Source organism: Dermacentor andersoni, chromosome 7, assembly GCF_023375885.2.
Source record: "Dermacentor andersoni chromosome 7, qqDerAnde1_hic_scaffold, whole genome shotgun sequence".
Lineage (NCBI taxonomy): Eukaryota > Metazoa > Arthropoda > Arachnida > Ixodida > Ixodidae > Dermacentor > Dermacentor andersoni.
Window position 1 is genome coordinate 152150943 of NC_092820.1, and position 26189 is coordinate 152177131.

The following is a 26189-nucleotide window of genomic DNA, read 5'->3' on the forward strand; positions in this document are numbered from 1 at the left end:
ACGCCTCTACAGCGAAGATTGCTACAGAGAACTTGCCCGTACAGTGAGAAAGCTTAGGCGTCCGCAGCAACTGATTTATTTCTTTACAACGAAATGGATGTAGCGGTGCCGTCCCAGCTCTTCTCAACGGCCATAGAGCTGCTCTGGCCAGCATAGGAAGTGTCGGTCAGCACTACAGTAAAAACTGCACAATAAAGTTCGGGTCTGGACTACGCAGTAGCTATGGTAGCTACTGTGTAACTGTGGTAGCTACTGTGTAACTGTGGTAGCTACTATGTAGCTATGGTAGCTACACAGTAGTTATAACCAGAGAGACAAATATGGTGGTTGGTATTGGCTATGAACTGGCCACTGATGATGTGGTCATAGTCAAAAAGCAGAGCAGGAGTATAAAACTTTTCCACAAAATCAGAAACAAGTTTGACACTTGTATGTGTGTGTGTAAAGCTGAACTGTGTTGGCCTTTCCAAATCTGGAATTTGTTCTGGCAGCATTTTGCGTAAAAGGAGAGACACATCTCGACGTTGGAACTAGGCTGAATAGCAAGCCTTTCACACGCTGTACCTGTCCTTAATGAACGCCGCTTTTCACTCCTCCATCTTAACCAGATTACCTGTGCCCTGCCTTGTGGTAAAAAAAATGCGGGCACATATTCACAAAACTTTTCTTTTGTAAGAGCATTTTCTAGTTAGTCAACATTCGGGTGCTTGCCACTGATGATAGTAACTAGCTTCTGGATGAAATGATTGCTTCGGTCGTGGCCAGTTGTGGATCGCACTTGCGAAATAATTTTGTGAACGAGGGCCCTGGCGACGTCAACTGGCAAAGTGTTACATAGCAACCACACGAAACAGAGCTCCTGGGCATTTATGGTGTAGCTTCACCTAGCATGGACACATCCATTTTGCACCACCTGATGATCACACAATAACAGGGGGCTCAAACCCGCACACCGGCATTTTAACATTAAATTTGGATAACCTCGTGGTACAAAGTTTGGCTGGGATTACAGTGCAATTCTGGTTGGGCAGTATAAAAAAATCGGATGCCTCCTGAACAGACCTCTGATTGGATAAGCTTTCTGGACAGTCTTCCCCACATTTACAAGTTGCAGCATTTTCAACTCTGAATTTTGCACAGTCCAGAGGGGAACAGTGTGACGAGTTGACAGGACCTCATGAACATTTTACTCAGCTGTTCCTGGAAGCTGCGAAATGAATACCACTCTATCCCATAATGCTGGAAGAATATGCTTGCTATGTTGTTTTGTCCCAAATTTCATACCTGAAATTGAGGGCTACGTAGCTGACCTACTTCTCTTGCACACCTGCACGTGTCCTGCTAAATATATGTTTGAAGGCAGTGGTAGAATGTTCACTTACATTGACTCCTTCGCGCATCTGCTTTCATCTTGCAGTTTTTCCTCTTCACTGGATCCAAATGTGTATAACGCTCATTAGGAACCATCAATGAAGGGAGAAAAGGGGTATATTTTTCTCTAAGTAATCTACACAGCCATACAAACATTGCAAAAGCAATGCCAGTCTCCGTCTCGCAATTTCTGGCCACTCACACTGAAGTACTCCAGAGCAACCTTTGTCGTCCGCTGCGCGACAGTCTGCACAGCGCCTCGTGGAAGCTCTTGAGTCCGATGGAGTACACAAAGGGGTTCACGACGGATGCCAGGAACTGCACCACAGTCGAGAGCATGTCCAGCCAGTCTGGAATGGCCTTGGGCCCCAACAGCACCTTGACCAGCTTGGTGCAACAAAACGGCGTGATGCAGAGGAAGAATATGACGATCACCGCCAAGATGCTAACGAGGATCTTCTGGTTCCCCTGTCCCGCCCGGCGGCGAAAGGACAGCTGGCGGGACAGCGTTCCGTTGGAGACGCCCCCCTTTGGCACCACCACCACCGGCGGATTCACAACCGCGTTGGAGCGCAAGCGACGCACCGACGCAAGGATGCGGGCATACTGGACGAGCACAATGGCCGCCGGCATGGCGAAGCAGAGGGAGAAGGTTGCCGCGTAGTAGATGACGTGCTCACGCCGGGGGTGCCAGTCAACGTCGCAGACGATGTTGTCAAACTGGTACGCGGTCCAGTCGAGGATGGCGGGCACGACAGCGAAGACTATGCCGAGCGTCCAGGGCAGCGCCACCATCTGTGCCAGGCGGCCCCAAGTGCAGCGCTGGACGTACTCGAGCGGCTTGTGGACAGCCACGCCGCGGTCGAGCGCGATCATGGCGAGCGTCACGCTCGACGTGGACGTGAGCCAGTAGTTGAGGATGCCGTGGAAGGTGCAGAAACCCGGGTTGTCCAGGGGCCAGCCGTCGTTGGTCAGGGCACACACCGATGGCAGCTGCATTGGTAGATTGGAAGACTTCACTTCAGCAAAGGTCAAGATTTTTTTAGGATTAGCTTGGCTTTAGGCCCCAAAGGCTATGTACATGAAAACGCCCTTTGCACGAATCCCTCCAGGCTTCCACTGCAGGGCTGTACATGTTGTATGTAGTTGCCTGGCTTTATATTTAGTATTTACAGCTATGCAAGCCTCAGCTGTTCACCTGTGAGAAAAGCAAATCACTTGACTTGAAAACAGAAAAGTAAGAAATAAGGACGACGCTATTTTTTTCTACTGAGGTAAACTGGATATCAATCAACATGTTGAATCCAGACAGGAAAAGGGGAACACAGCCATTGTTAGTAACAAATGCCAGCCTAGAAGAGTGACATCGGAAAGCTTTCTTTTGTTTCGATGTTTTTTATAAGCTGATGTAATGCCCTATCACAGTTCATAACACGAATGCAATCTCTTGTATCAGGGGTATAAGAAGTTGGCACTTCAGGCTTGGCCCAGCATAAGCCACCAAAAAAGGGGGAAAGAAAAGAATAGAGGGAATAGTTTCACCGCAGCACATGGAATTCAATGCTTAGCTTTACACATCCAGCAACTGAAAAAGAAAAAAAATACCTGAAGAGCGTGCAAGTGCCGCAGCATGCACCTAGTTTCATGAATGTGTTATGAACCACATTCACTGTGTGTCACATGCTGCCACTGTGTTGTCTACCACCTGCATATGGTAATTAGCTACTCGAGCGTGACCTCGCCACATTTGCCGACGGGCTCGTTTGTGCAATGTTTCGTGCCGCACTGTCGAACAACAGCACGTTTCACGCGCCGTGCTGGTTGCAATGCGTTGTTATGCCACGGCATCCTGCCACGTGCTAAACCATGCGGATCAAATGTGCTTGTGCAGCGATCATCGGCAAGGCCTACAAACCTTCAGAGATCGCACATAGAGTAATGGGAGGTCGAGGTAATCGGGACAGTTGATTAGGATGTGCCGGCAGGCTAGCTTGTTTTATGTGTGTGTTATGTTTGTATGCTATACATGTAATTACGATATTATGTATATCACGTAGCACGTAAAGGCAGCGGATGAAGGAAAAGCGCAAGACTGGAGTTGGAAAAAAACAAGGTTTGTTGTGACCGCATGAAGCCTACAGACAAACGAAGTCTGGGAAAGAATAGGGGAACTTGATGGCTAGGTTTGACCCACTTCTGTGCCGCGCTATTACCCCGAATTCTGACCAAAAATGGCCAAATTGTTTTGAGGGACGTCAGTTGCCGACGTGTTTTACTTCCTCTACCAGAATAAATTTGCTTGTGCTTGCGCTGCCCCACTTTTTGTGTGCTGTCACCCACCAGAAGCACCACAAAGCACTGAGATGAAACCAGCTCATTCATGGTGTTGTCAGAAAATGAAAAGTACCTTTGATGGAGCTGGGCTTGGTTCCTGGCCATTTTTTACCAGAAACGCTTGTACAAACCCAGCTCATCCGTGGCACACAAAGGGGTTGATGGCGCAAGGGCCAGATGTGAACGAAGAGTGCCGAGGTAAAAGAAAAACAAGACAATGTTGCTAATTCGTTCACATTTCTGGGGCTAATTCACACCTTGGTCATCTTTCATTCTTGGTACAGGTACAGTTGTAACTTATGAAAGGGGGGTGCACTGTTTAGAATTGCAATGCGCCATTGACCATAGAAGTTTCCGTTCGCTCACCATGACGAGAGTGGCCGTGAGGAGGTCGGTCACCGCGAGGCTGACGACCAGCAAGTTCGAACGATGCTGCTTGACGCGCTCGTCCCAGAGCGAGACGAACAGCACCAGCAGGTTTCCGAGAATGGAGATGCACAGCTCGGTGGAGACCAGCACGGCGGCCACGGCGCGCTCCGTGGCAGTGGCGCTCTTTGCGACCGTGCTGTTCATCAGTGGGGGCCTCGCCAATGTCAGGTTCTGCAAGAGGATTGACCTGTGGTGTCTTGCTGCATGTATAACCACCGTTACATGTAGCTCGAAGGAGTGAGCTTTGTGAGAATATTCATGGTGTTGGAACTTTCATGAAAGGTGGAAGTTTGCATCCATTTTTGGAAGAAGTGCAAAGCTGCTAAAGAGACATGAGACGCTATTTAGGAAAACAGCTTCGCAGTTAAGAGAAAAAAAAAATTCATTCTGCTCCAGAGATTGGGCCCTACAAACAGCCTTTCCAAGCAGTCGTTTTGCCAGCTGAGCTAATTGGGCAACTAGCGAATGGCACAGTGAGGGCAAAGCAATTGTCAACTCTAAGTACACCGATGAACCTTGGGTGGTCAAAATTAATCAGAAGCCCTCCACTAGGTGTCTTTCACCGATTTTTGACAGGTGCTGAGCAAGGGACTACCCTAAATTGTGAATTTTCTCTGACAGGTCAGTCTCGTGTGCCTGCCAAGTCCGGGAACAAGTCACACAGCATTCGTTCATGCTACAGCCATAAACAGTTTAGTTTAATGTTCCTATAAGAGAAAAGAGAAATAGCTGCTCATAAGAAACACAAGTGGTTGCGTGCAATCTCTTGTGCTAATTTATGCTCATTTTTTGTGGGAGTGTATAAACGCTAATTACAACCAGATTGAGGCACCTCGTCCTAGTGCCTTCTCCAAGTTGGAAAGGGAATAGTGTACATAGCAAGCTTGATTAGATAAGTGCATAAATAATTACCTGTTACTGGGACTGAAAGAATGTATCTCACAATTGTCTTGATGACGCTTTACTCGATTCACGTGTGATCGCAAAACCTCGCTGGCCTCAAATAGTTGCAGCTCAATTGACTGACGTAAACCTTGGTTTACAAGCTTGCTTGTAACTTTCAGCTGTGGCAACGCTATGACATGCACGTTGGAATGTCTCTCTTTCATTCCTAGCTCTGATGTTGCACGCATGGGTGTCAACCAATCGGGAAGTGTCTGTAAAGAGATATTGACGCTTGAAGTCTTCAGGACTCCACATTGAAAAGCCATTCAAAGGACATAGATCATAAATAATGTCATAGTTGCAATATTAAAGATGTTAGGCAAATTGTAGGTTGTTGAAGTTTAAAATTGTGTAATTTATCTTGCATGATTGTGCTTATTATTAACATAGCTGAAATTTTTTTATGGCAACAAAGCTTGCACACACACAAAAAAAAAAAAACGCTACATTGACGATAATCGCAGTTGTTGATTCTTGAGCTATGCTAATCTCACTAGCCCTAGCTTGTGGATAGTATTGACATTAGATGCTATACTAATCTCGCTAGCCCTAGCTTGTGGATAGTATTGACATTCAATGTTGAAATTATGTCCAGCAGGACAGATCCAGGCAATGTCCAACAGCGTGATGAAATGAAAAGCCTGGTGAAAGCAGCTTGTTTCTAGGAACGTTCATCAATTATTGTAGCAGGAGGCTAAAAAAAGAAAGAGAAGAAGGAATTGTATGTAAACACAAAAATTCTAAACTTTTACATCTAAACAAGTGGTACCTGAACACATGTTGAGGTCATTTAGGTGTCGCTGAAGAACAGCGCCTAAGCAAAACAACCTTGCCCATGCTATTTTTCTGCGTCTTCAGCTCGTGTTTTATTTGAAGATGGCGCTCAGCCTAAAATCAGAATGTTCAGTTTCAGCATGCAATGTTCACCGCGGAACAAAAACAGATTTCTTTTCCTTCGAGAGAGCCAAGAAACTACCGAGAAGGGCCCTCGTAGCTGCACTTATCGCGTCATTGCACCGGTCCCGCTACCGCACACACTTCTTATCCACACTAATTGTGTTTACGACCCCTAGGCGCCGCTCGTCTTGTGGCAAGCTTGACGGGGCTGGTGGGCGATGCAATCTGCCACAGACGGAGTCGGAGAAAAAAAAGAGAAGACACTGCACTTACTCGGAGCCTAAAAGCGATGCCACGAGGTTCCACATTTTTTGGCCGTCACCCCAGTCGCCGACTGCGCCGCATTCACTCTGAGCCATGGTCATGGTTACGCTCTGCTCGGCGAAATCGGCGGAAGCAGCATCGTAACTCTGAGGGGTACCGTAGTGTTTCCTCCCGCCACCCCGGCTCTCAGCGTTGGTAGCATGCATGGCTGCCAGGCGCGAAGCCGTTGCGAGATAAGCTTGCTCTCTCTTCACGCATCAGCAGCTCCCGCGGTTACTGAGCTGCGCAGGAAGGTGGCGGGAGGAGGTCGCTAAAGCGGAGGCAAGCAGTGGGGCGTGTCGTTAATTACGTCCCCTCCCCCTTTCCCCCCATATGCCTTACTTATCACTCCTTGCAGTCCTTGTTGTTGTGGGTAGCTGCTGTGCCCCCTCTCCTCCTTCCCTGTAGACTTGCGAGAGTCTGTCCTCACCCTCTCCGCTTGGCTTAATTTATCAGCCGTCTCTGTGGCATGCGATTCCGTGGCTGACTTGGATGAGCAAGCGACGAACAGAGGTTATTGTCATGCAGAGTGATCTTGCCTCGTAAAGTAGGGAAGGGAGTTAGTGGTGGTTGGCTGCTGTGAGGGTAAATGCTTCTCCAAATCATGAATCGGTGCTTTCCGGTCTCTGGAATGCACTTGTTGTGTACTGGACCGTCCACTGGTTTTACACAACACTCGTAGCATTCATTCCCGATTTATTTCTTTGATTTAGGTTTGCCGCACGCCGTAAAAGATGGTGCAAATTTACACCTAGATTTTTGTAAAGCACCTGCTGCAGTGTTGTTGGGTGATGGCCACCTTGCATACCTTTGGTATGGGTGTATAGGTGGCATGGGACATCTTCGAGTTTATGGACTATTGCCCTGTTTTACTGCGATGGCACTTCAAAGCCTGAAACTGGGTTTGCTTTGTCCGTCCGTTTGTTTGCTTGCTCTGTCCGTCATGCTGATGGTGACAACGATGACCGTAGTTGTTGTCATCAATTCGTGGTTGTTCATCGCACTGTCAAGCCACCTTGTCATCCCTAGCTTCAGCCTCAGCATAGGGCAACAAAAAAGAAAGCTTCTTCTACCACCATCACTGCATTGCTTGGACTACAAATAATCCAAGCCCCAGCAAGCCAGCTTTTATAGCACAACATTTTGGCACGACTTTGCGTGCCATCGCCACTGAGGTTGGAAGTCGCCATCCTGTGCCCATGTACACTTACAAGGAGGATGCGCTAACCACTGCACTATTGTGTCATTCACACTTGCTAGTTTGTGGAAGTTGTTGCGCCACCCACAGACTCTGAGATTGGTGGCATCTCTGCATGTATTTCAAAGGCCACAACAAGCATTACTATATTAGACGAGGAAGACATTGTGGGTATCGCAAAGGAGTTGTCATTCAAGTGATGGTGCTGTCAAATGTGAGAGCCGGCTGCTGTTGCAGTAAACGAGTTCAACCCCTGAGGAATCATTGAAGCCTGCTGAATGTTTCATTTATGCACATTTTTATTTAATACTGATTCATTCAGCCAAAGCAATACGTCCCAAATGCTCGTGCTACATCTTTACGGGGTCGCAAAGTTTATTGGGACATTGTTATCCATGAGAAGACGCATACTAGGGCACCCAGAACAGAAATACAAAATGCTCAGTGTCCTTCTTACAACTATAATTGACAGCATCACAAGCAGCAGTATCGATGATATAACATAAAGCAGTGGTTAGATGGCTTAAAATGTTGCAGAAGCATGCCTGTATATAACTTTCCAGCGCATGGCATTGTGCTACTCATTGTACAGCATGAATGAGGGAACGTAGGCAGCTATTGGTTGCTTAGTTTTGAAGCCATGAAGTGAAGTAAGACATTGGTTGACAAAGACATCCACAACAACATATGCTCCATCCTTCATTCAAAATAAATCTGGAACACTCTGATTAAATGCACTTTTAGAAACTGCTCGCTCCAAAAAAAATTGGAAAAAACAACTGAAGCAGGTAACCAGTGCAAAGTGAACTAAATATATGATTATTCACGTGGTGATGACCACAAATAGACTCTACCTTTTTGTCTCACTGAATCTGCAATTAATTTGGATCATAGTCTAGTAACAGTAGCATTGAATCGGGCACTGACAATTGTCGTGAAGAGCTCGAATCTAAATGTTTGCCTCGTTATAAGTCTGGGCTTCTGGGGAGAATGTTGGTTTATATGGTTCGGCGCATATTGTTTTATTTTCTTTTTTATTTTATTTATTTTTTTTTTTTGTCGTGCAGATCATGACCCTGCTGAACCGCACCAATGCCGACTGGTGGAACGTTCGCCAGATTGACGGTGAGGAGGGCTTTGTGCCGGCCAACTACGTCCGGGAGCTGGAACCGCGGATCATCCAGAAGACGACAATGAAGCCTGTCAAGGTGGCCGAACGCCGACGTGTCAAGAAGGTCGTCATGAAGCAGCAACCTGTCAAGGTCAAGAAAGAGAAGCGACTGTCTCCTCGTAAGTTCAAGTCAAGAGTACAGCTTTCTTTTTTTGCCGCTGTAGCTCAAAGTGTTCTTTCAGCTCATGAAAGAACACTTCTTCAGGTGTCCGTGTGGCGGTTGCCAAAATGTTTCTTCAACCCACATTAGAATAGTAGCAGAACTAAGTTCTAGTGCCAAGTGTGCTTCCCTCAACATCACGTTCTTCTTCCCGTGGAGCTCGGTTTTATGTTTGACATTGTCGCTGTAAACATTATCCCAGGTAGCAACAAGGTCATGAGTGAAAATCTGCTTGATCTGATCAAGTAGATATTTGCCTGCGGACTCAAATGGTCTGCGGAACCTCCGATTTCCTTTCAAATTTTGGCATTAGCAACTGTTACCAGTTACCAGTGCTACTGACATTGCCTCCACGAGTGCTTTATCTCTGAGCATTTACTTCTTTTCTGTGTGTGTGATTATATAATGCATTGCCATCAATTAAGACTAGCATAGCCTATACAGATACAGTCTAACCTCATTACAAACGTATATTTGTTTCAGGTTCATACTAATGAGAACAGTTTTTGATTTACTTAGTCCAAAAGCTTGTTATATACATATTCATTATATTCATGCTTGATTGTATCAGAATGCAATGACACGCTGCATCGAAGTATTTCACATTCCAGTGGTCACGCCACTAGCAGTGGGCTAGGTTTTCACATGAAAGAAAGCTCGTGACTTAGCTTGTCGTTGCATTGCACGTTGCAGAAAAATCACCCAAGCAGAATGGCACCAGTCCGAAGGATGGCAAGGGAGTCCAGCAACGGCAGGAATCCATCGAAGCCGCCTACCAGAACCTGCTGGCCGTGTCAAAGGTACGTTCTGCCTCGTCGCTATAGGTCCATTTCATTTACCGTCATTTTAATGGCCTTGGCTATTGTGTGCCTAGCTCCTGCCTAGAACATAACTGTGTGTGGGCCATTTTCTTTTCTAAAGCACTGTGGCTTCCTAAGGGCTTCGAACCTCGTTCTATTCATGCATGGTTAGATAACAGTAATCATACTGTAGTAATAGTACTGTAGCAATAATAGCAGTTGTAGAATAGCTGTATGCTAAGAATTCTTGCTAAGTTCTCAACCTTGCATCATACTGAGTCGCCTGGCGTCCAATCGTGGTTCTGGGTTATTGATTGGCCAGTAGCCATAGTGTTAGCAGTTTGAACTGCTTGTTATCATGAGCTCGTGCTGTATTATTATGAGCGCAGCATAAGCACAATTTTGGGGGGAAGAAGGAAAAAAAAAAGGCCTAACGGGCTTAGTCAATAAAGCAGGCAAATTTTTAAAGAACAAACCAAGAGCACACAGCAAACGAGGCCCATGCACAAGCCCTATCTGTTTGTTTCAAGAACCAAAGAGGAACTTGTTCATACTACTAGGAACTTAGTTGGAACTGATTGAACTTATTACATTAGCCAATTGGACTAGTTGACTTCCGTGGCTGTGCCCAGCTCAGCCATTGGTTCAGCTAATTAAGTCTCCAAAAACGAAAAGTGAGTTGATTGAGATCACCTGTGCATCATTGATAGCTAACTACTTGTCCAGACGTAAGATCAGTCATCTTATCTTCAGCAGTGCATTTAAGTCAGTGATATGTATTTCAGTCAGTGGATGTATCGCACACTACTCTCAAGCCCTCTTCTAATTGTTCATCACACGTTGCTGGTTCTCATGACACGAAATCGCAAATGCCTAGCTTGTCACATAATTTCTACGGCTGAATCTGTGCGTCTTCTCTATTGAACTGCAGGAGCGTAGACATTACCTCGAAGATGCCATCCGGCTGTTTGGCTTCTTCAGGGAGTGTAGCGACTTTGAAGCATGGATGGTTGACAAGGCAAGAGACACTTCCAATCGTTCCTTTAAACATGGTACGTCAAATGTTGCTTTAAAATGCTAACTCTCCTTTCTGCAGGAGAAGATGCTAACGGTTGAAGATCCTAAAGAGAACGTCGAGGTCCGCAAGAAAAAGTTTGAGGTTGGTCGTTTTTCTTGTTGTCGTTGTTTCACGTGCAGAGTTATAGCTGTCGTTGCCTCATTTGATAGCCAACATAAGTCATAATGACTATGCTCTTTTTGTTTCATAGAATTTCTTGACCGACATGTCCGCGAGCAAGCAGAGGATGGATGAGATCGACCGGCAGGTTGGAGAGTTTGTCCAGAACAAGCACAGCCAGTTAGACGCAATCCGCAGCCGAAGCCGACAGATACACAGCAGGTAATGTGCAGTTGTGTTTGAGGTATTGCCTGAAGAGTACTGTATCACATACAACTTTCATTTTCTCAAAACTGCAATCTTATGCACATTATCAATTACAGTGTTGATTGCTTATCTCTTGTTATTCATCATTATGCATAAAACACTTGGCAGCAAGTGCTTGTTGTACATAAGCATCACAGGCAGATTGTGTTGTCTACTTCTGCATCCTTGCTGTGATTCATGGAAGGCAAACAGGACTCTTGTCAATATTAGTTTCTGTTAACGTTGGTCATTTTTAGAGCTCTTGTAGTCAGCTATGTTCATTGTAGTGCTTACTCAATGTCACTTTTCAGGTGGGACAGGCTAAACCAGCTCAAGACTCAAAAGGAACGAAGTCTCGAGGGTGCCACCAGGTAAGCGTCTGCAAGGCTGTGTACATAGCTGCTCTCTGTGACATCTTGACAGTAACAAAATTTTTGTAATGCGTGATTTCTGAAAGGCACTAGGACAATGTTTACATCACAAAGTGTAGCCATTGCTTGTCTATCCTCGTGGATGCATTTCTATGCATTCCACCAAGGGCTACTAAACAAAATGGTTTGGACCATAAAGATCTGCAGTCACAACAACTTGATTTGCGCTAGTTGGTTCATCTTGAAGGAATATTGAAGCAGACAGACGAGAGGAGGACAAGAAGAAGCCCTAGTCCCCTTGTCAGTGTGTGTGTGTTCTTGCCCCCGTTCCCTCGAGCTGCTTCTGTATACATTAAAAGATTTGCAGTTTCACCCAAGCAGCAAAGCAGTGAGAAAGAGATAGCTTCTGTGACTGCAGAAGCCCGACACTGTGGATTGCTTTCTCAATTTCCTTCCGCTTCCTTTCATGCTTTGACCCATGTTTAGAATAGCAGGCTCTTAGAGATTACGCTATGGTATGTGTAACATTAAGAGACAGAAAGACAGTGATATTATAGGGCAAACAGGCATAGCCGGTGTTCTGGTCGAGACTAGGAAAATGGGCAGGCTATATGTAATGCATAGGGCAGATAACCGGCGGTTTGTTTTAGTTACAGACTAGGTACCGAGAGAAGGGAAGTGTAGTCAGGGATGGCAGAGAGCTAGGTGGTGTGAAAAAAATGAGGAAATTTGCAGGCATAAGGTGTTGTCTGCTGGCACAGGACAGGGGCAATTGGAGATCAATGAAGAAAGGCCTTCATCCTGCAGTGAACACAAATAGGCTTATGATGATGATGATGATGACTATGAGATTTCCTGGTTTTTAATTACAGCGTGGAGTTATTCCATCGCACCTGTGACGATGCTCGAGACTGGATGACAGAAAAGATGCAGAAAATTGACATCGACGAGGTTGGCCGAGACATGAAGACTGTACAAGCGCTGCAGAGGAGGCATGAGGTACCCGTCCACATTTGGCCACTGTTGTTTCGATCTTTGCAGTAGAATATTGAAAGTTTTGTCGTCTTTCTACATAATGGCCCTGCTTGCACGCATTTTTTTTTTTTTTAGAATCTTGAACGTGAGCTGGCCCCGGTGGAAGAAAAATTCAACAGGGTTAATCTGCTGGCTGACTCGTAAGTTGTGAACCACTTCCTTGGGATATTTTAAACATTGTAGTTAAACCTCGTTATAATTAATTTATGTCCGACATGAAAATGGCATCGTTATGTCTGATATTTCTTGTAAGCGTATATTCGTTACTTGCTGATATCGAAGATAAACATTTTAGATTTACTTTGTTATGTCTGATAATTTGTTATATCCATATTCATTATTTGCATTTACTGCATTGAATGCAATTAGCATTAAAGCAATCAACTAATGCCTTTTTATAGTTTATTCAACAACTCTGGCATAACTGCTTCAATTGTGTACCATGATATTGTAATAATTTTCTTGTGTAGTGCTTTGTTGTACTGAGTTTGTTGTATCAAATTTATTTTGCCAAGTTGCTTACTACCACTCCCAGCATTACTGGTTTTGTGCATGAAATTGCACAATGATTAGGGCTTCTTGTTTCTCCAACTTCAAGTTACTTGAAATTATTCCGTGTAGTGTTTTGAGTGCATTATTCTGCTGTGCCAATAATCTTATCTTTTTTTGTGTGTGTGTGTCTATGTGTGCCATAATTTTGCAAAATACATATTATATGCATTTTTATTTTCTGTCAAAAACCCTATGTTGAAACTGGACAATTAGTGTAGTACACATAGTCTGTCAAAGTACCATTCACTGTTCTTCAATAATACTTGTGAACGTATTTATATATGTTGTTGTTTTCTTCCAAAGGGTAAAAGCTGCTTACCCGACCGAGCGATCCAATGTGGTAAAGCGACAGAGTGAACTGCAAGGTCTCTGGGACCAAGTAAAGGTAAGAAGAGTCAGATGTCAAAAAGAAGCTGTTGCAAAAATTTAAGCAAGTAGAAACAACATGGTCCTTAGTGAAAGTTGAAAGGCCTTGTACTAAACCACCTCTGTACCTGTTGCTGACATCACTATCTTACAGGATCGAGCTGCTGAGAGACGTTCCAGGCTCGAGGATTCCATGGGACTTCAAATACTTGCAAACAGTGCCAAAAGCTTGGTGAGTAATCTGGTTTATCCTTTTTGATATATAGAACACAGCAAGCTCATCAACTTAAGGTTGTGTTTGGACATGTATGATAATATCAAAACGAGCACTCTGAAGGCAGACCACACAACGTGTTTTTCACAAAGGAAAACATGACGCTGGACTGATGCCCGATCTGCCGTCAACGCAAGAAAACTCGTGTTGAAGCAATGCCCTGGTGTGTCCATACTGCATATGCTCGAATCCCGGACAACAGACATAGCGAAAGTGCAAAATTATTTGTGCTCTTGTGACATACATGTACTCTTTAAATTGCCAAGTAATATTTTACTTTAATAATTGAATAGCAAATTCTCTTGCCTAAATGCAATATATTTAATTTAATTGAAAATGTCAACGTTGTGTGTGAGACCTCAGCCACCATCGGCAACGCTTGGCAATGTTCTCTAAGATACACTTAGGCCAACAACACCTGGTGGTGCTCTAGGGAACCAAGTTTCAGATCAGATGACTGCAAACTCTGCTATCATTGGTGAGAGCATGCCTGACATCACACTGTGAGGCATACTTTTTCTACATCAGCACAAGCTGGCAGCAGCATGAGTTTTGCAGGTGTGTGTGTTGTAATGAAGCTTACAACCTGCAATTGTACATCCATTACGCTGGAAATCGCTTCTTGAGGGTTGGCTTTAACATATGTGGTCCTTTGTTCCCCAGCTTGCATGGGTGAGTGAGGTGAAGGTTGCACTGAACAGCTTCGAGCCCGCCCGAGACGTAGCAACAGCTGAGGACAACCTCAAGAAGCACCACGACCTCGGAGATGACATTCGTAACCACGAGGACGAGTAAGCAGCGTATCTCTTTTAATGAATCTTCCTGATTTTTCGTAGTTGTGTCCCGTTTGTACTAATGCTTGGTGTGTTTGGAGAAAGCTTCGCGTTAGCACTGGTAGGCGTGAGGCTGAAGTTACTCTTGGCAAGATGTATGTGTTCCATCTGTAGCAAGCAAAAAAGAGCAAATTATGTCTCTGGGAACTTGTTTGCACGCACCTGCTTGATGTGCAGTTCCAGCATTTAAGCTCAACACATGCGTGCGCAACAGCACTTTATGGCTAGTAGTGGCCCGTCTTGACAAAAAAGTTTAGCCTTGCTTTTCATAAGCTATCGATCAAGCTCATCATTTCTCCCGATTCACCACTCTCACTGTTGTGATGAATGTTCACTGACATCGCAACACGATCGCTACTTGCGCATCACTGCAATCAGCACTTGCATAAAACGTGGTTGTCGAAATGACTCTAATGACACTTGAATCTGATTGCAAGTTTTCGTAATGTTGTTTGCTTCTCTTAGATAAGTCATTTGTTGGGCACTAAATGAGTAATTGAGGACATGGCTCTCACACAACACAGCTTACAGTAACAGTGCTGAAGGTTGTGATGACCATGAGAGTGTTGACTCGTCTGCGTAGGTTTGCCGACATCCAGGCACTTGGCGAGAAGCTGCTGCTGAAGAACAAGGACAACGAGGAGATGAAGGCAACGTTGAAGCAGCTGCAGGAAGAGCAGAACGCAATCCACCGAGGATGGCAGGAGAAGCTCGACTACCTCCGGCAGGCCGTTGACCTTCAGGTACTGTATAGTTTTCATTGTTTGTTGGTCGAGGAAGCGATATTTTTGGATACGAATGCTTGTCGCTTCCCATCGATGCCAGAGGATTATAAGTTGATAAGATAACGAAACTTTATCTCCTTTAGCACGGACAATTGGGAATTAGAAAGGACACATACCCAAGTGACGCGAACCGGCAGCCCACATAGCCCTATCATTCTAAAGATGTGGCTGAGCTCTCGTGTAACACCAACATATTTCAGTATTCTTTTTTCCAAAGAACTACAACTAAATGGACTTCACTTCCTGCCACTGTTGTTGAATGACCAACGATATTGACTTATTTACATGTCATACAATCTATAACACATTGATCTGATATGCGTGAGCCTTGATTGTCATTTCATAGCATCTGACCTGTATATCTTCTGGAACTCTATGGTATCGTATGTGCGTTAAGCTTCCTGCAATGATCTTTCTTGTTGTTTTAACATATCTTATTGTATTCCTTTGTATGTATTCAATGTATGTATTTTATTTATAACCACTCCTGCCTAAGGTCTGAAACCGAGACCGGCAGTATTGAAATGAATAAAGATAAATAAAAGTGATAGGTTTACGGGGAAGATAGGGTTTGCAGGGTAACACAGGACCGAGGCTGTTGAGAAAGTGGGGTTTCGATGCAAGGTGTAAAAACACGAGTGTTGCGTCTAGTCTACTATGTAGTGCCCGTTACCACCTGACACTGGCTCTTTCCTTTGTCCATGCTTTTGAGCTTGTTTAAAAATGTGTAGCTGTAGTAGATACTGAAATTGTATAGAGCTCGTCCTTTCTTCTAATTGAAGTTGTTCAGAATTTTATATTTAATGCGATTTCTCTGTTCTAGGTTAGCTGTCCATGACTGCTTTGCTTTATGGGTTGTTGAGTGTGCAGTTTGAAATCAGAGAGGTGTACCATTGCTGCACAGAGAAATTGTTCAAAGTCTGCTGGCATGCTCTTGCAACACTGTCAGCTTCTAGTTTTATAGTGTCCGAGTCTTGCATTCGTAAGCTTAGACACAATATCTGCGTAAGGTACACAATGAGACACAAGGAAAACACGGGGAAGGCGGGAGATGGAAATTCAAGATGAGCAAAACAAAAACAAGGTGAAAGCAGGAGCCTGGAGGCTCCTGCTTTCACCTTGTTTTCGTTTTGCTCATCGCAATGAGAGTATTTTTGTCTGACGATGCAAGAAAGCTAGCTTTTTCATGCTGCCTTACGTACTCCATTGTTAGTGTTAGCGCTAGTGTTATTAGTTAGTGTTAGTGTTTATGTCATTTTTAGTGTTTGTGGCTTTTCCTGTGGCCTTCAAGAGTGATCTGATGTCCCATGTGTCTCAACATCAGTCATATGTAGTAATTTAACTTATTACTCATTGCTGCATGCACTTTTTGGTTAATGTACCTTACTTAGGTACGGTTGATCTTGTGTCAATCACTGTATAAAAGCTGAGCCTATGACAGCATTATTCAGGCTGAACTTTTGCTTTCATGTGCATTATTTCAGATGTTCAACCGTGAAGCTGACCAAATTGACAGCATCACAAGTAGCCACGACGCACTGCTGGACTTTGAAGATCTTGGGGTAAGTGTGTGTTCCCTTTCAAGTAAACCAGTGATGGTTTTTTTGTAAAATCACATTAATCACGAACAATTTGCATGATCGCAGACAACCCTGGATGATGTGGAAGCCCTGTCCAAGCGCCATGAAAACCTCATCAACACCCTCCTGGTTCAAGACCAGCGTGTTGCCGCCTTCAGTGGCATGGCGGACAAGCTGATTGCTGCTGGGCATTGCAAGAGCAAAGAGTAAGTGTGGTTCATTTTACCGGTTTGGTCACAGTGGTTACTTATCTCTGCCCATACAGTGTTCTTTTGCAGTGCAATGGTGTGCAGCCAAACCTCGATATAAAGAAATCCTCATTATAACAAATTTTCTTATTAGTATTTCTGTTCATAGCTGACAAACATGATCGACCCGTTGGTTTGCAAAGGTGTGTATTCAAATGTCAACATAGCAAAATCCTCATTATATCAAATTTTGTTATTATTTGCAACCACAAGCGATGAACGAGAGTGACGAGTTGATGCTTAGTGGTATACAGTCAAACATTTATGTAACGATATTCACAATGTAAGTAACTTTGTTATTTATTATTTCTGGCCGTAAGTGACAAACAAGGTTGACAAGTTGTTGGGAAAGAGGGTAGATAGTCAAGCCTCGACATAATTAATAAAAAGATTATGGGGTTTTACGTGCCAAAACCATTATCTGATGATGAGGCACGCCGTAGTGGGGGACTCCGGAATAATTTGGACCACCTGGGGTTCTTTAGCGTGCACCTAAATCTAAGTACAAGGGTGTTTTCTCATTTTGCCACCATCAAAATGCAGCCGCCGTGGCCAGGATCCAATCCTGCGACCTCATGCTTAGCAGCCCAACACCATAGCCACTAAGCAACCACGGCGGGTTGGCATAATTAAATCCGCACTGTGAAAAACTTTGTTACAGTTTATCATTTCTGACCATTAGTGACTAAATGAGACTTACCAGTTGCTACGCACCTCAATATAACAAAATCCTCAATCTAGCAAACTTCTTTCTTTTCCATATCTTTGTTACATTGAACACTATGTGCTTTTTTGCCATGGTTTAGCAGAGTAACTTGGTTCTGCAGTTTCGGTCTAATAAAGTGCATCTTCGTTGCATGCATCCAAGCTTGCAACCTCTCAGAATACTTTCAGCTCCGAGGTTTCACAGGCTAGTTCTCAAATAGCTGCAGCAAATAACAGGGAAGTATAGCTGAAGAGCTCTGTCAAACGCAAATGTTGCTGATCTTTGGTGTGATATGTAGCATTTTCTGTTGTTTACATTCTTTTTTGTGCATACGTGTTCTTCGTGTAAACAAAGAAAGATTACATCGGATTCATTAGCTATACATAGTGTAGCTTGTAACTGCCTTGATTGTGTTTCTCTGGTTTATATATGCTGAGTTACACCTTTATGGTGTCATGTTACATTTTTCCGTTTCTCTTTAGAGTATGTAACTAACATAAAAGCTATGTCACATTTTACTGCCTTCCTGGGCACTTACGTAATTTGGATAAACAAAGGACCATAATCTCCTAACCCTCTCTCATTAGGATCGACAAGCGACGCAACCAGGTTGTCGCCAACCGCCAAGCAGTGAAAGACAAGGCTTACAAACGCAAAGAACTCCTGGAAGAGTCGAGGGTGTACCATGAATTCAAAGCAGAATCAGCTGAGGTAAGATGACAGATTGCAATTAGCAGAATTGTGATACATATGGCAAGAACAGAGTTTATTGATCATGGAGACATGCTTTCGCTTTATTTTGTTTATCGCTCGTTACATGCCATGTGTTACAATTTAACACACTCTGGAATTATTAATCTGTCGTGCTCTGTTACTAGTTGGGTAGTCCAGTTTACTGGTTTTGAGTTAAACTAATTAGAAATAGTGTAGTGAGAAGTCCTGTTTGCACCTTTCCTTAATCAGGGATATTTACATGCATGTCGAGTGCACGCCTCTGTTCTGCAAAATCATATAAGGTCACAAATACAAGTAACATAAATTAGGCAGCTGTTTGACAAGGACGTTTGAAATAGGTGCTTAAATATGGATATTTAATACAATCTTCAATGTAGGTCCTCTGCATGCTTAACCAGAACAAGCCTTGAGAGGCAATAGGAACACATCAACCAAAACAAATCTTCAACACATCGCCACTGTGTTGAACTTTGCCTAAAGCAAATGTGTAAGTGTTCTGTATGCTGATGCCAGCTTCCACGAAGAGCCAGACTGCTTCAGCAAAGCGCCAGCATGAAATCTTACTGTTGTTGACCTTTTGACCGCCAGATGTCTAGCTGGATTCAGGACAAGCTCAAGATGGCAGCTGACGATTCCTACCGTGACCTGACCAACCTGGAACGCAAGCTTCAGAAGCATGAGGCCTTCGAAGCCGAGCTCAAGGCCAACGAGGCTAGGCTCCACGACATCAATGCGGTTGGTGCTTGCTTTCCATTTTGCAATACTCTGTTGATGTTAAGCACAAGCTTGTGTGCTGCTTCTGGTTAGACCAAACAAACTTCAAACAATCTGTTTTGTTTGCTGCGAGATCGGTTTTTGCAATGTTCGCTTAGTGGGGAAGCATATAAAAGTATGCTTGACCACTTTTGGCTGCTGAAGCTTGTTTGTTTCTGAATAATTGAATTTCCTTGAATTGGGGAAAGCACTGTCAAAACAGAAAGCACTTGGCAACAGACTGAATTGAGTACCCACTTATTCTCTTGTAATCTGTACTGGAGCCGTATTCTCCATCAATCATATCCGGGGATACCTTCGGCTTAAGTGTGTTGTGACGCCCAACATGGCATCTCACTTAAATGACAGGTGTCCTGCTTACTGGGTCAGCCAGTCGCCATCGGCTAAAAGTGATTTCCTCGAAAGTGACTGATCTGAGAATACAACCCCTGCAGTGAATTTCACGCCTGTACGTGGGAGTGCCCGGAGGGACAGCTGTTTTTGTGACTCTCTGCAGAATGGCCAAAGCCTGATCGCTGGTAAGCACTATGCGTCCGATGACGTCCGGAGTGTACTGGACTACCTGGACGAGCAGTGGCAGGAACTGTGCCGGCGGTCCAACGAGCGCGGCCAGTGCCTCCGCCAGGCGTCGGCACAGCGGGCGCACAACAGGGCGCTTGAGGATGCCCGCGTGAAACTGGACGAGCTGGAAGCTGCCCTGGCGTCGCGCGACCTCGGGCATGACCTGCGAAGCGTCAAGGAGCTCCTCAAACGCCATCAGGTGGGTGGAGGCTGAGCTCTTCACCTGCACTAATTACTTTATGCAGGGGTGGGATTAAGTTCATTTAGCTGCTGTCCACTGAGTACGAGGTCACTAATTACTTCGTCTAAGTTGAGGTCAGCAAAAGTTTGCCAATTGCATTTGGCCTTCACAATTCTCCTTAAAGTTTGATTTGGTTCGGTTTGACTTACTGATGCACAGTTATTAACCCCTTAAGCATTTTGTACGAGCTGAGCTTGTCAACGCAATCCTGTTTAATTTTGCTTTGGATGAGCTCAGCATGTCCATGTAGTTTTTCTCCTGCTACATAGACAGGTGCAGTGCCAGTGTTTGAAATCCACGGTTATTTCACTTTTTTTTTTTTTACTACATAGATATCAAAATGTTTCAGCTGTGTTGATTCAGCCCTCGTGTACTAGAACATAGATGGAAGCACTTCGTCAGTGCTAAAAGACAGCATTTTCGGAATTGCATGCTTACTGTGCCTTTGTCCTTGTGTCTAACGGTACCATTTGTGTAAGGGACAAATACATATGTTGCATAGTGAATAGGTAAAATGAGGTTCTCACGCTTAAAGCACAAAGAAAATTGTTTGGAGAAGCTTTAGAAGGGTTTGCGATGGAGTGAAGCTTGAAAATTAGCCATAAAATAAAAAAGCAATGGAAGGTCACTTTTGGTCAAAATAAAAAAAACACTTAAGGGGTTTTAAAGAAGTTTGCACAAGAAGACTTTAGCCAATAGCCAAAGTCAGTGGGTGGATTCTGACATGCAGTAATGGCTAGGACTGTGAAGTTGGGGTGGTTTGCCCATGACATTGAAATGATCTTAAGGATACAAATTAATCATGGCACACATGTTTTGACATATTTCATTCCATGCAGGAAATGTTTGTCACCTAAAATTGAGGCAGCAGTGTTGGGTTTTTGTTGTTTCTGAGGAATAGAATGAAAGGTCGTGTTTCCTTGCAGGCGCTCGAAGCTGAGTTGACGACCTGGGAAGCGAAAGTGTTGGACCTGGTTCAGTTTGGCAAAGCCATGGCCGACAAGGGTCATTTTGATGCCTCCAACATTTTGAAGGCTACCCGCATAATCAGTGACCGGTAAGATCCCACTTTATTTTTCTTATATGCTGGTAATGGGGACCGACAGTCAATCAAGAATTAATCTAAAATGAACCATCACATTTTTGTGCAACTTAAGTAACTGTCTTTTATGTGCGCAACATCTGGCGGTAGTTGCTGTGACTGGCTTATCGAAATATTGTGAGAGAAATGCCTGAATAAAGGTGACCCAATTATTAATGTCGCATAGAAATTGAGCTGAATACAGTATACTTCTGTTAATTTGACTCCGGTTAGTTAAACTTTTGTTGCCTATGTATATGCGCGCACGTGCACACCGCGTAACAAGCAGTGTAGAAAAACCGTCCGTGTTTTGGGAAAGCTAGCCAAAAGGAAGGTGGTAGAATTTAAAGAAACTCCAGGGGGCATTTAAAGCCAACAAGAGATCGAGGGTCTGTCTGAACCTCTGAAGGCCTGCCAGTAAACTTAGTAGGCGTCTCAGTGCTTCTGTGACTGGAGACGGCGCATGTGCGTATGTAAATTAAGGAACACATGCTAAGTCCCCTAACAGTGGCACCTTATTCCCGCTTGGTATGCTTCACTGCATAACATAGTTGTATTGCGGCGAGCTAACTTAATCGGCAAACACTGGCGTGCGAATAAACGGCATGTTTGGTGTATCCTTTTTTTTTTCTCTGTTCATATCCATAGGGCTTTGCCAGGACTAAGAGAGCAGTTAGAATTGTCCGTCACTTGGAATTAAGAGATTTTGAATTATCGGGATTTTGCTGTATCTAGCTGCACACTAAAGAACACCCAGGGGCCGAAATTAATCCAGAGATTTCCGGTATGGCATCTCTCATAGTGTGTGTCTTTGAGACATTAAACCCCATAATGAGATTTTTTGTCTGAATAGTAAATAGAATATTACGCATCTGGGTCTCTGCCGTTTACCCCTCTTACCCTTAAAAGAAAACAGAAAAGAACTAGGAAATAATTTTAAAAAGTATTCTTATAAGGAAAGAAATATATAACATTTACTTTGTGTAGCAGTTAACCACACAATTTAACAACATTGTGATGAAAGTGCCTTTTGGGTTTGCATATTTATCAATATGTATGAAGGAAACACGATTATAAAGGTGACTATAAAGGTGATTATAAAGGTGACACAACAAATTATATATTATGGCAGTTGGTGAAACTCTTTGGAGAAGTTATGCTCTTTCCAACTTTGTGCTTCCATTTTGTTTCGTCTGCTTTTGTTTTCACCCTGCAGATTGGGTCAGTTGCGTGAGCCCGCGGAGGAGCGCCGGAAACAGCTGGAAGAGTCGCTCAAGCTGCACCAGTTCAACTTCGATGTAGACACTGAGAAACAGTGGATTACCGAGCACTTGTCGGCTGCGTCATCGCTCGACCTGGGCCAGAACCTCATCGATGCCCAGAACCTCTTCAAGAAGCACCAGGTAAATTACGTCACACCGCTCCTTTGACAGCTTTGTTTTTTTTTTTTTTATGCCTGTGGTAAACCATGGGCCCTCCTAACTTAAATACATGTAGCAGGAAGAGGTGTTTGTTTATTTATTTATTTATATTCTTTGGCCAGGGGGTTTGGGTAGGACAGGGGGGCACACTGTAATGTTTCCCACTAATATAACTAGAGGCAACTCTGGTAATGTGATCATTGAACCACTATGGGAATGATGGTTAGTATACGAATTTGTCTTATCTTTGTGCTTATGGCTTCAGACATTCTTGTCGATTCATTTAATACACTTTATCTGCCTTCATTGGCCTAAATTTCAAAGTAGTCTATACTTTCTTTAAATGCAGAAGGCAATAAGGCTCTGCAAACATGCATAATTGCCGATAATTGCAGCGGTTCCGCTTGTTCATGCGTCCACGGTGCAATGTTTTCGATAACAGGCTTCTGTGCTAGAGGTCCTGTGTTTGAATCGTTTCGTACTGACCATGATTCCTATGCTGGCTTAAACATTCTGCTGGCAGCTACCATAGGCAGTAGTGTGAGAGTTCCCTCTAGTAATTATTGTATGAAACTCTATGGGACACACTGTTAGCGGCATCAATTAGGAGAATGCAAGAAGAACATTCTTCTAACAGTTTCAGCAGGTGCTCTTCTTTGCCTCAAGCCAAGAGTAAGGTTATCATAGGAATAAGTCATGGTAGCAAGTCATGGTAGCAAGTCATGGTAGCAAGTCATAGGAACAAGTCATAAGAACAAGTCAGAGGAACAAGTCAGAGGAACAAGTCAGAGGAGCAAGTCAGAGAAGCAAGCCACAGGAACAAGCCTTATGAACAAGTCAGAGAAGCAAGCCATAGGAACAAGCCATAGGAACAAGCCATAGGAACAAGCCATAAAAACAAGCCATAGGAACAAGCCATAGGAACAAGCTGTAGGAACAAGCCACATGAACAAGCCACTACAAAAACCAAGCAGAGAAATAGCTACTGCAGTCAACATTTGCACTGAGGGCCGGCTTTGACTGTGGTTTATGATTTTTTTCCATGCTGTCGCCTCTAGTCGTCTTTGCAGGGTCCAGCAGAATCGTGAACAAACAAACGCACAAACGGCTTGTCCCTTCTCTTTCCAGAAACTGGAACGGGAGGTGCAGGGCCACCAGGCGATGGTGGACAAGACGCTGGCCGCTGGCGACGCGCTGGTTAAGCAGCGCCACTTTGCGGCTGCATCCGTCAAGGACAAGTGCCACGAGCTGGTCGCCTGCTGGAACCTGCTGCTCTCCGAGTGCAGCAAGCGCCGCAAGAAGCTGGAACTGCAGCTCAAGGCGCAGACGGTGCGTGCTCATTGAGTTTTCGCTGGCACTGCTGCAGGCATTAGAAATGAAATCGAGCTAGCCGTACGTTTCCGGTATTTCTCTCCCCTTTTTATTGTGTCTTGTTAGGTTAGGTTAAAGCCACTTGCTTCGCTAATCTTCAGCATGTTTGCTATCACAGTGTATAAATGCCAAGTTGCGTCATGCTTACCTTGTACTGTGAACTGTGGTTTAATTTTTTTATTTTTCAGGTTTTAAATTGTTTTTTTTTTTCTTTTCCCTGGGGGTACCTTGTGTCCTTGATTACAGTCAACCTTAAAATGATACTTGATGCCAGTAATTGGTAATTTGACTGTAAAGAGATTTTAATATTTCTTTGCAATTTTTGAACTTAACAAATCAAAAGTACCTTTCCAGCATCTCTATTGCACTATATTACTATGATTGAGTGTTTTCTCACTAGGTCAGGTGGATTGAGATCATAGTTGTAGCATTTTATTTGCACTCTTAAAATTGCAAGAAGAAAAAGAAAAGCATGCAAGCTATTTAGTAAATCTGACCTTTCTTTAGCTCCTCCTGAATTCTCAAAACCAGTGCATGTAGTCCCATATGCCTGACAAAGCAGCATACTTTTTTTTAGCACTTACTATATCATTCTTATTTTACTGCAGGCTTATGAGTAAAGTAGGACAAACTCTTAATTTGACCAGCCGCCATGTTGATGTGGTAATTGACTGGCCAAAGTGCCAGTTTATGTCCATTCTTCCTTTTTTTCACAGCTGTTTCGTCCTTGCTCTTAAATGTTTGTTAGCCTTTCCTTGAAGATCTTCAGTCATAGCTTTGCTAACAACACCTGGAAACACAAACCCAGAGATTAGCTTTCATGCTGTGTGACGATGAATTTATGTTAATTTTGGATTAATACATCCTGTTTTAATGCAACATAATGCTTGTTTTGCTGCTGTTTAGTTCTACTCTGAAGTGAACGAGATTGAGGCTTGGATGAATGAAAAGAAGAGCGTTCTGACCAGCACTGACTTCGGTCGGGATGAAGATGCGGCTGTGAAACTTCTCACCAAGCAAAAGGTCTGTGTATTATGTTGTTGTGTTGGTTCTCTGTCAGTCATACAAGCCAATTGAATTGTTTAGGAATCAAATTGCAAAAAAAAAAAAAAAGAAATTGAGGCAGAAATTATTCTTGGTGTTCATCTATGTCATGCGAAGCATTTCTGAAAAGTATAGAAGTCGCAGATGTGTGCAAAGATTGGTGACAATGGTGTGACAATGGCTACATGGTGATCAGGTGATGATGACGCTGGAGTGACGAATATGGTCACCAAATGCATCACCAGCCACCGCAATTTGTACTATATCCAACGTTTGTTTGCGCTATGTTCGGTGGCTTTTCGAGCTGCACCATCTCTGGGATTGGCACACATTTTTCGGAGACAAAATTGGCGCGTCCTCGCGCGTGACCTTGCTCTCACCTTGGCTCGGACTTTGCAAAGAAATGCTTTGCATTCAAGAAGGGAAGAAAAGAGACGTTTGCTGGGAGAAATAATAAAAACAATAATGGCGTTGTAAGAAAATTTTACCATTTCAGTTAGCTATTCAAGCAGTCACAGTTGATTTCTCATAAGAAATTGGGCGAGTTAGATATCCATGACTTGTAGACAACAGCACACAAGCCTTTGTTTTTGTCCACTAGTGAGCCGTAGCCTTCAAGTCATAGTTAAGTTCATTATTAAGCACTTAACAATAAATTTGGTTATAGGAACTTCAGGTTGGTTAGTAATCATTACCAGTGTGCGACAAGACTGGAAAGAAAAGGCACTTAAAATGACAATTTCTTTTGTTAACTTTTGACTTTATTTGAAGTTCAGTAGTAGTTCGTCTTGTTTTGAAATTACATTCTTTCTTGCTTGCGTACAGTCTGACTTCAAACATGACTGACTGTCTTTAAAAATTGTGTTCCAGGCCCTGGAACTTGAGATTGACACCTATTCCGGTCTTGTGGTGGAGATGACCCACCAGGGGCAGGCCATGATTGACCAGAACCATCCCGACTCCAAGATAATTGCCAACCAGATGGTAAGTTTCTTTTTCTTTAGACAGCTCTGCCTACCTAGGCGTCAGCTTGTTGTCCCTGACAGGCCTACAGATAGCGCATTCATTTAGTTGTCTTGCGCAGTTATTGACATTTTTTAACATGATGCTGCACATGATGTTGCGGCTTCTTCTAGCCTTCAGTTCAGGTTCAGAGAAAATTGAAACTGCCTATAATATA

At 43.8% G+C, this 26189-nt stretch overlaps 2 protein-coding genes across 4 annotated transcripts in view; one reads left to right on the forward strand and one right to left on the reverse strand.

Annotated features, from left to right (window-relative positions):
* Window positions 1-26189, forward strand: part of kst (spectrin beta chain, non-erythrocytic 5 kst) — a 209241-nt gene that overhangs the window by 133243 nt on the left and 49809 nt on the right. For all 3 annotated transcript variants that reach the window (XM_050180730.3, XM_055072201.1, XM_055072203.2), the window contains exons 17-38: window positions 8545-8767; window positions 9502-9608; window positions 10540-10626; window positions 10705-10767; window positions 10877-11007; window positions 11343-11402; window positions 12275-12401; window positions 12513-12577; window positions 13293-13374; window positions 13510-13587; window positions 14293-14420; window positions 15046-15205; window positions 16732-16809; window positions 16894-17033; window positions 18369-18492; window positions 19105-19251; window positions 19787-20050; window positions 21019-21149; window positions 22390-22576; window positions 23723-23923; window positions 24872-24988; window positions 25880-25993. In XM_050180730.3, the coding sequence (XP_050036687.1) occupies window positions 8545-8767; window positions 9502-9608; window positions 10540-10626; window positions 10705-10767; window positions 10877-11007; window positions 11343-11402; window positions 12275-12401; window positions 12513-12577; window positions 13293-13374; window positions 13510-13587; window positions 14293-14420; window positions 15046-15205; window positions 16732-16809; window positions 16894-17033; window positions 18369-18492; window positions 19105-19251; window positions 19787-20050; window positions 21019-21149; window positions 22390-22576; window positions 23723-23923; window positions 24872-24988; window positions 25880-25993 (2814 nt within the window). The remainder of the gene's footprint in view (window positions 1-8544; window positions 8768-9501; window positions 9609-10539; window positions 10627-10704; window positions 10768-10876; window positions 11008-11342; window positions 11403-12274; window positions 12402-12512; window positions 12578-13292; window positions 13375-13509; window positions 13588-14292; window positions 14421-15045; window positions 15206-16731; window positions 16810-16893; window positions 17034-18368; window positions 18493-19104; window positions 19252-19786; window positions 20051-21018; window positions 21150-22389; window positions 22577-23722; window positions 23924-24871; window positions 24989-25879; window positions 25994-26189) is intronic.
* LOC126533564 (G protein-coupled receptor 161-like) lies at window positions 1471-6563 on the reverse strand. Its single transcript, XM_050180724.3, has 3 exons — window positions 6250-6563; window positions 4072-4305; window positions 1471-2364 (listed from the first exon to the last, which is right to left on the reverse strand). The coding sequence occupies exons 2-3, from the start codon at window positions 4276-4278 to the stop codon at window positions 1570-1572; spliced, it is 1002 nt and encodes a 333-aa protein (XP_050036681.1). The 5' UTR covers window positions 4279-4305; window positions 6250-6563; the 3' UTR covers window positions 1471-1569.

Bases quoted from the DNA above. Each gene is read 5' to 3' on its own strand.
- LOC126533564 (XM_050180724.3), bottom strand. From the start codon at position 4,278: ATGAACAGCACGGTCGCAAAGAGCGCCACTGCCACGGAGCGCGCCGTG. The intron at 2,365-4,071 runs GTGAGCGAACGG...CTACCAATGCAG, and splicing joins TCACGGCCACTCTCGTCATG to CTGCCATCGGTGTGTGCCCT.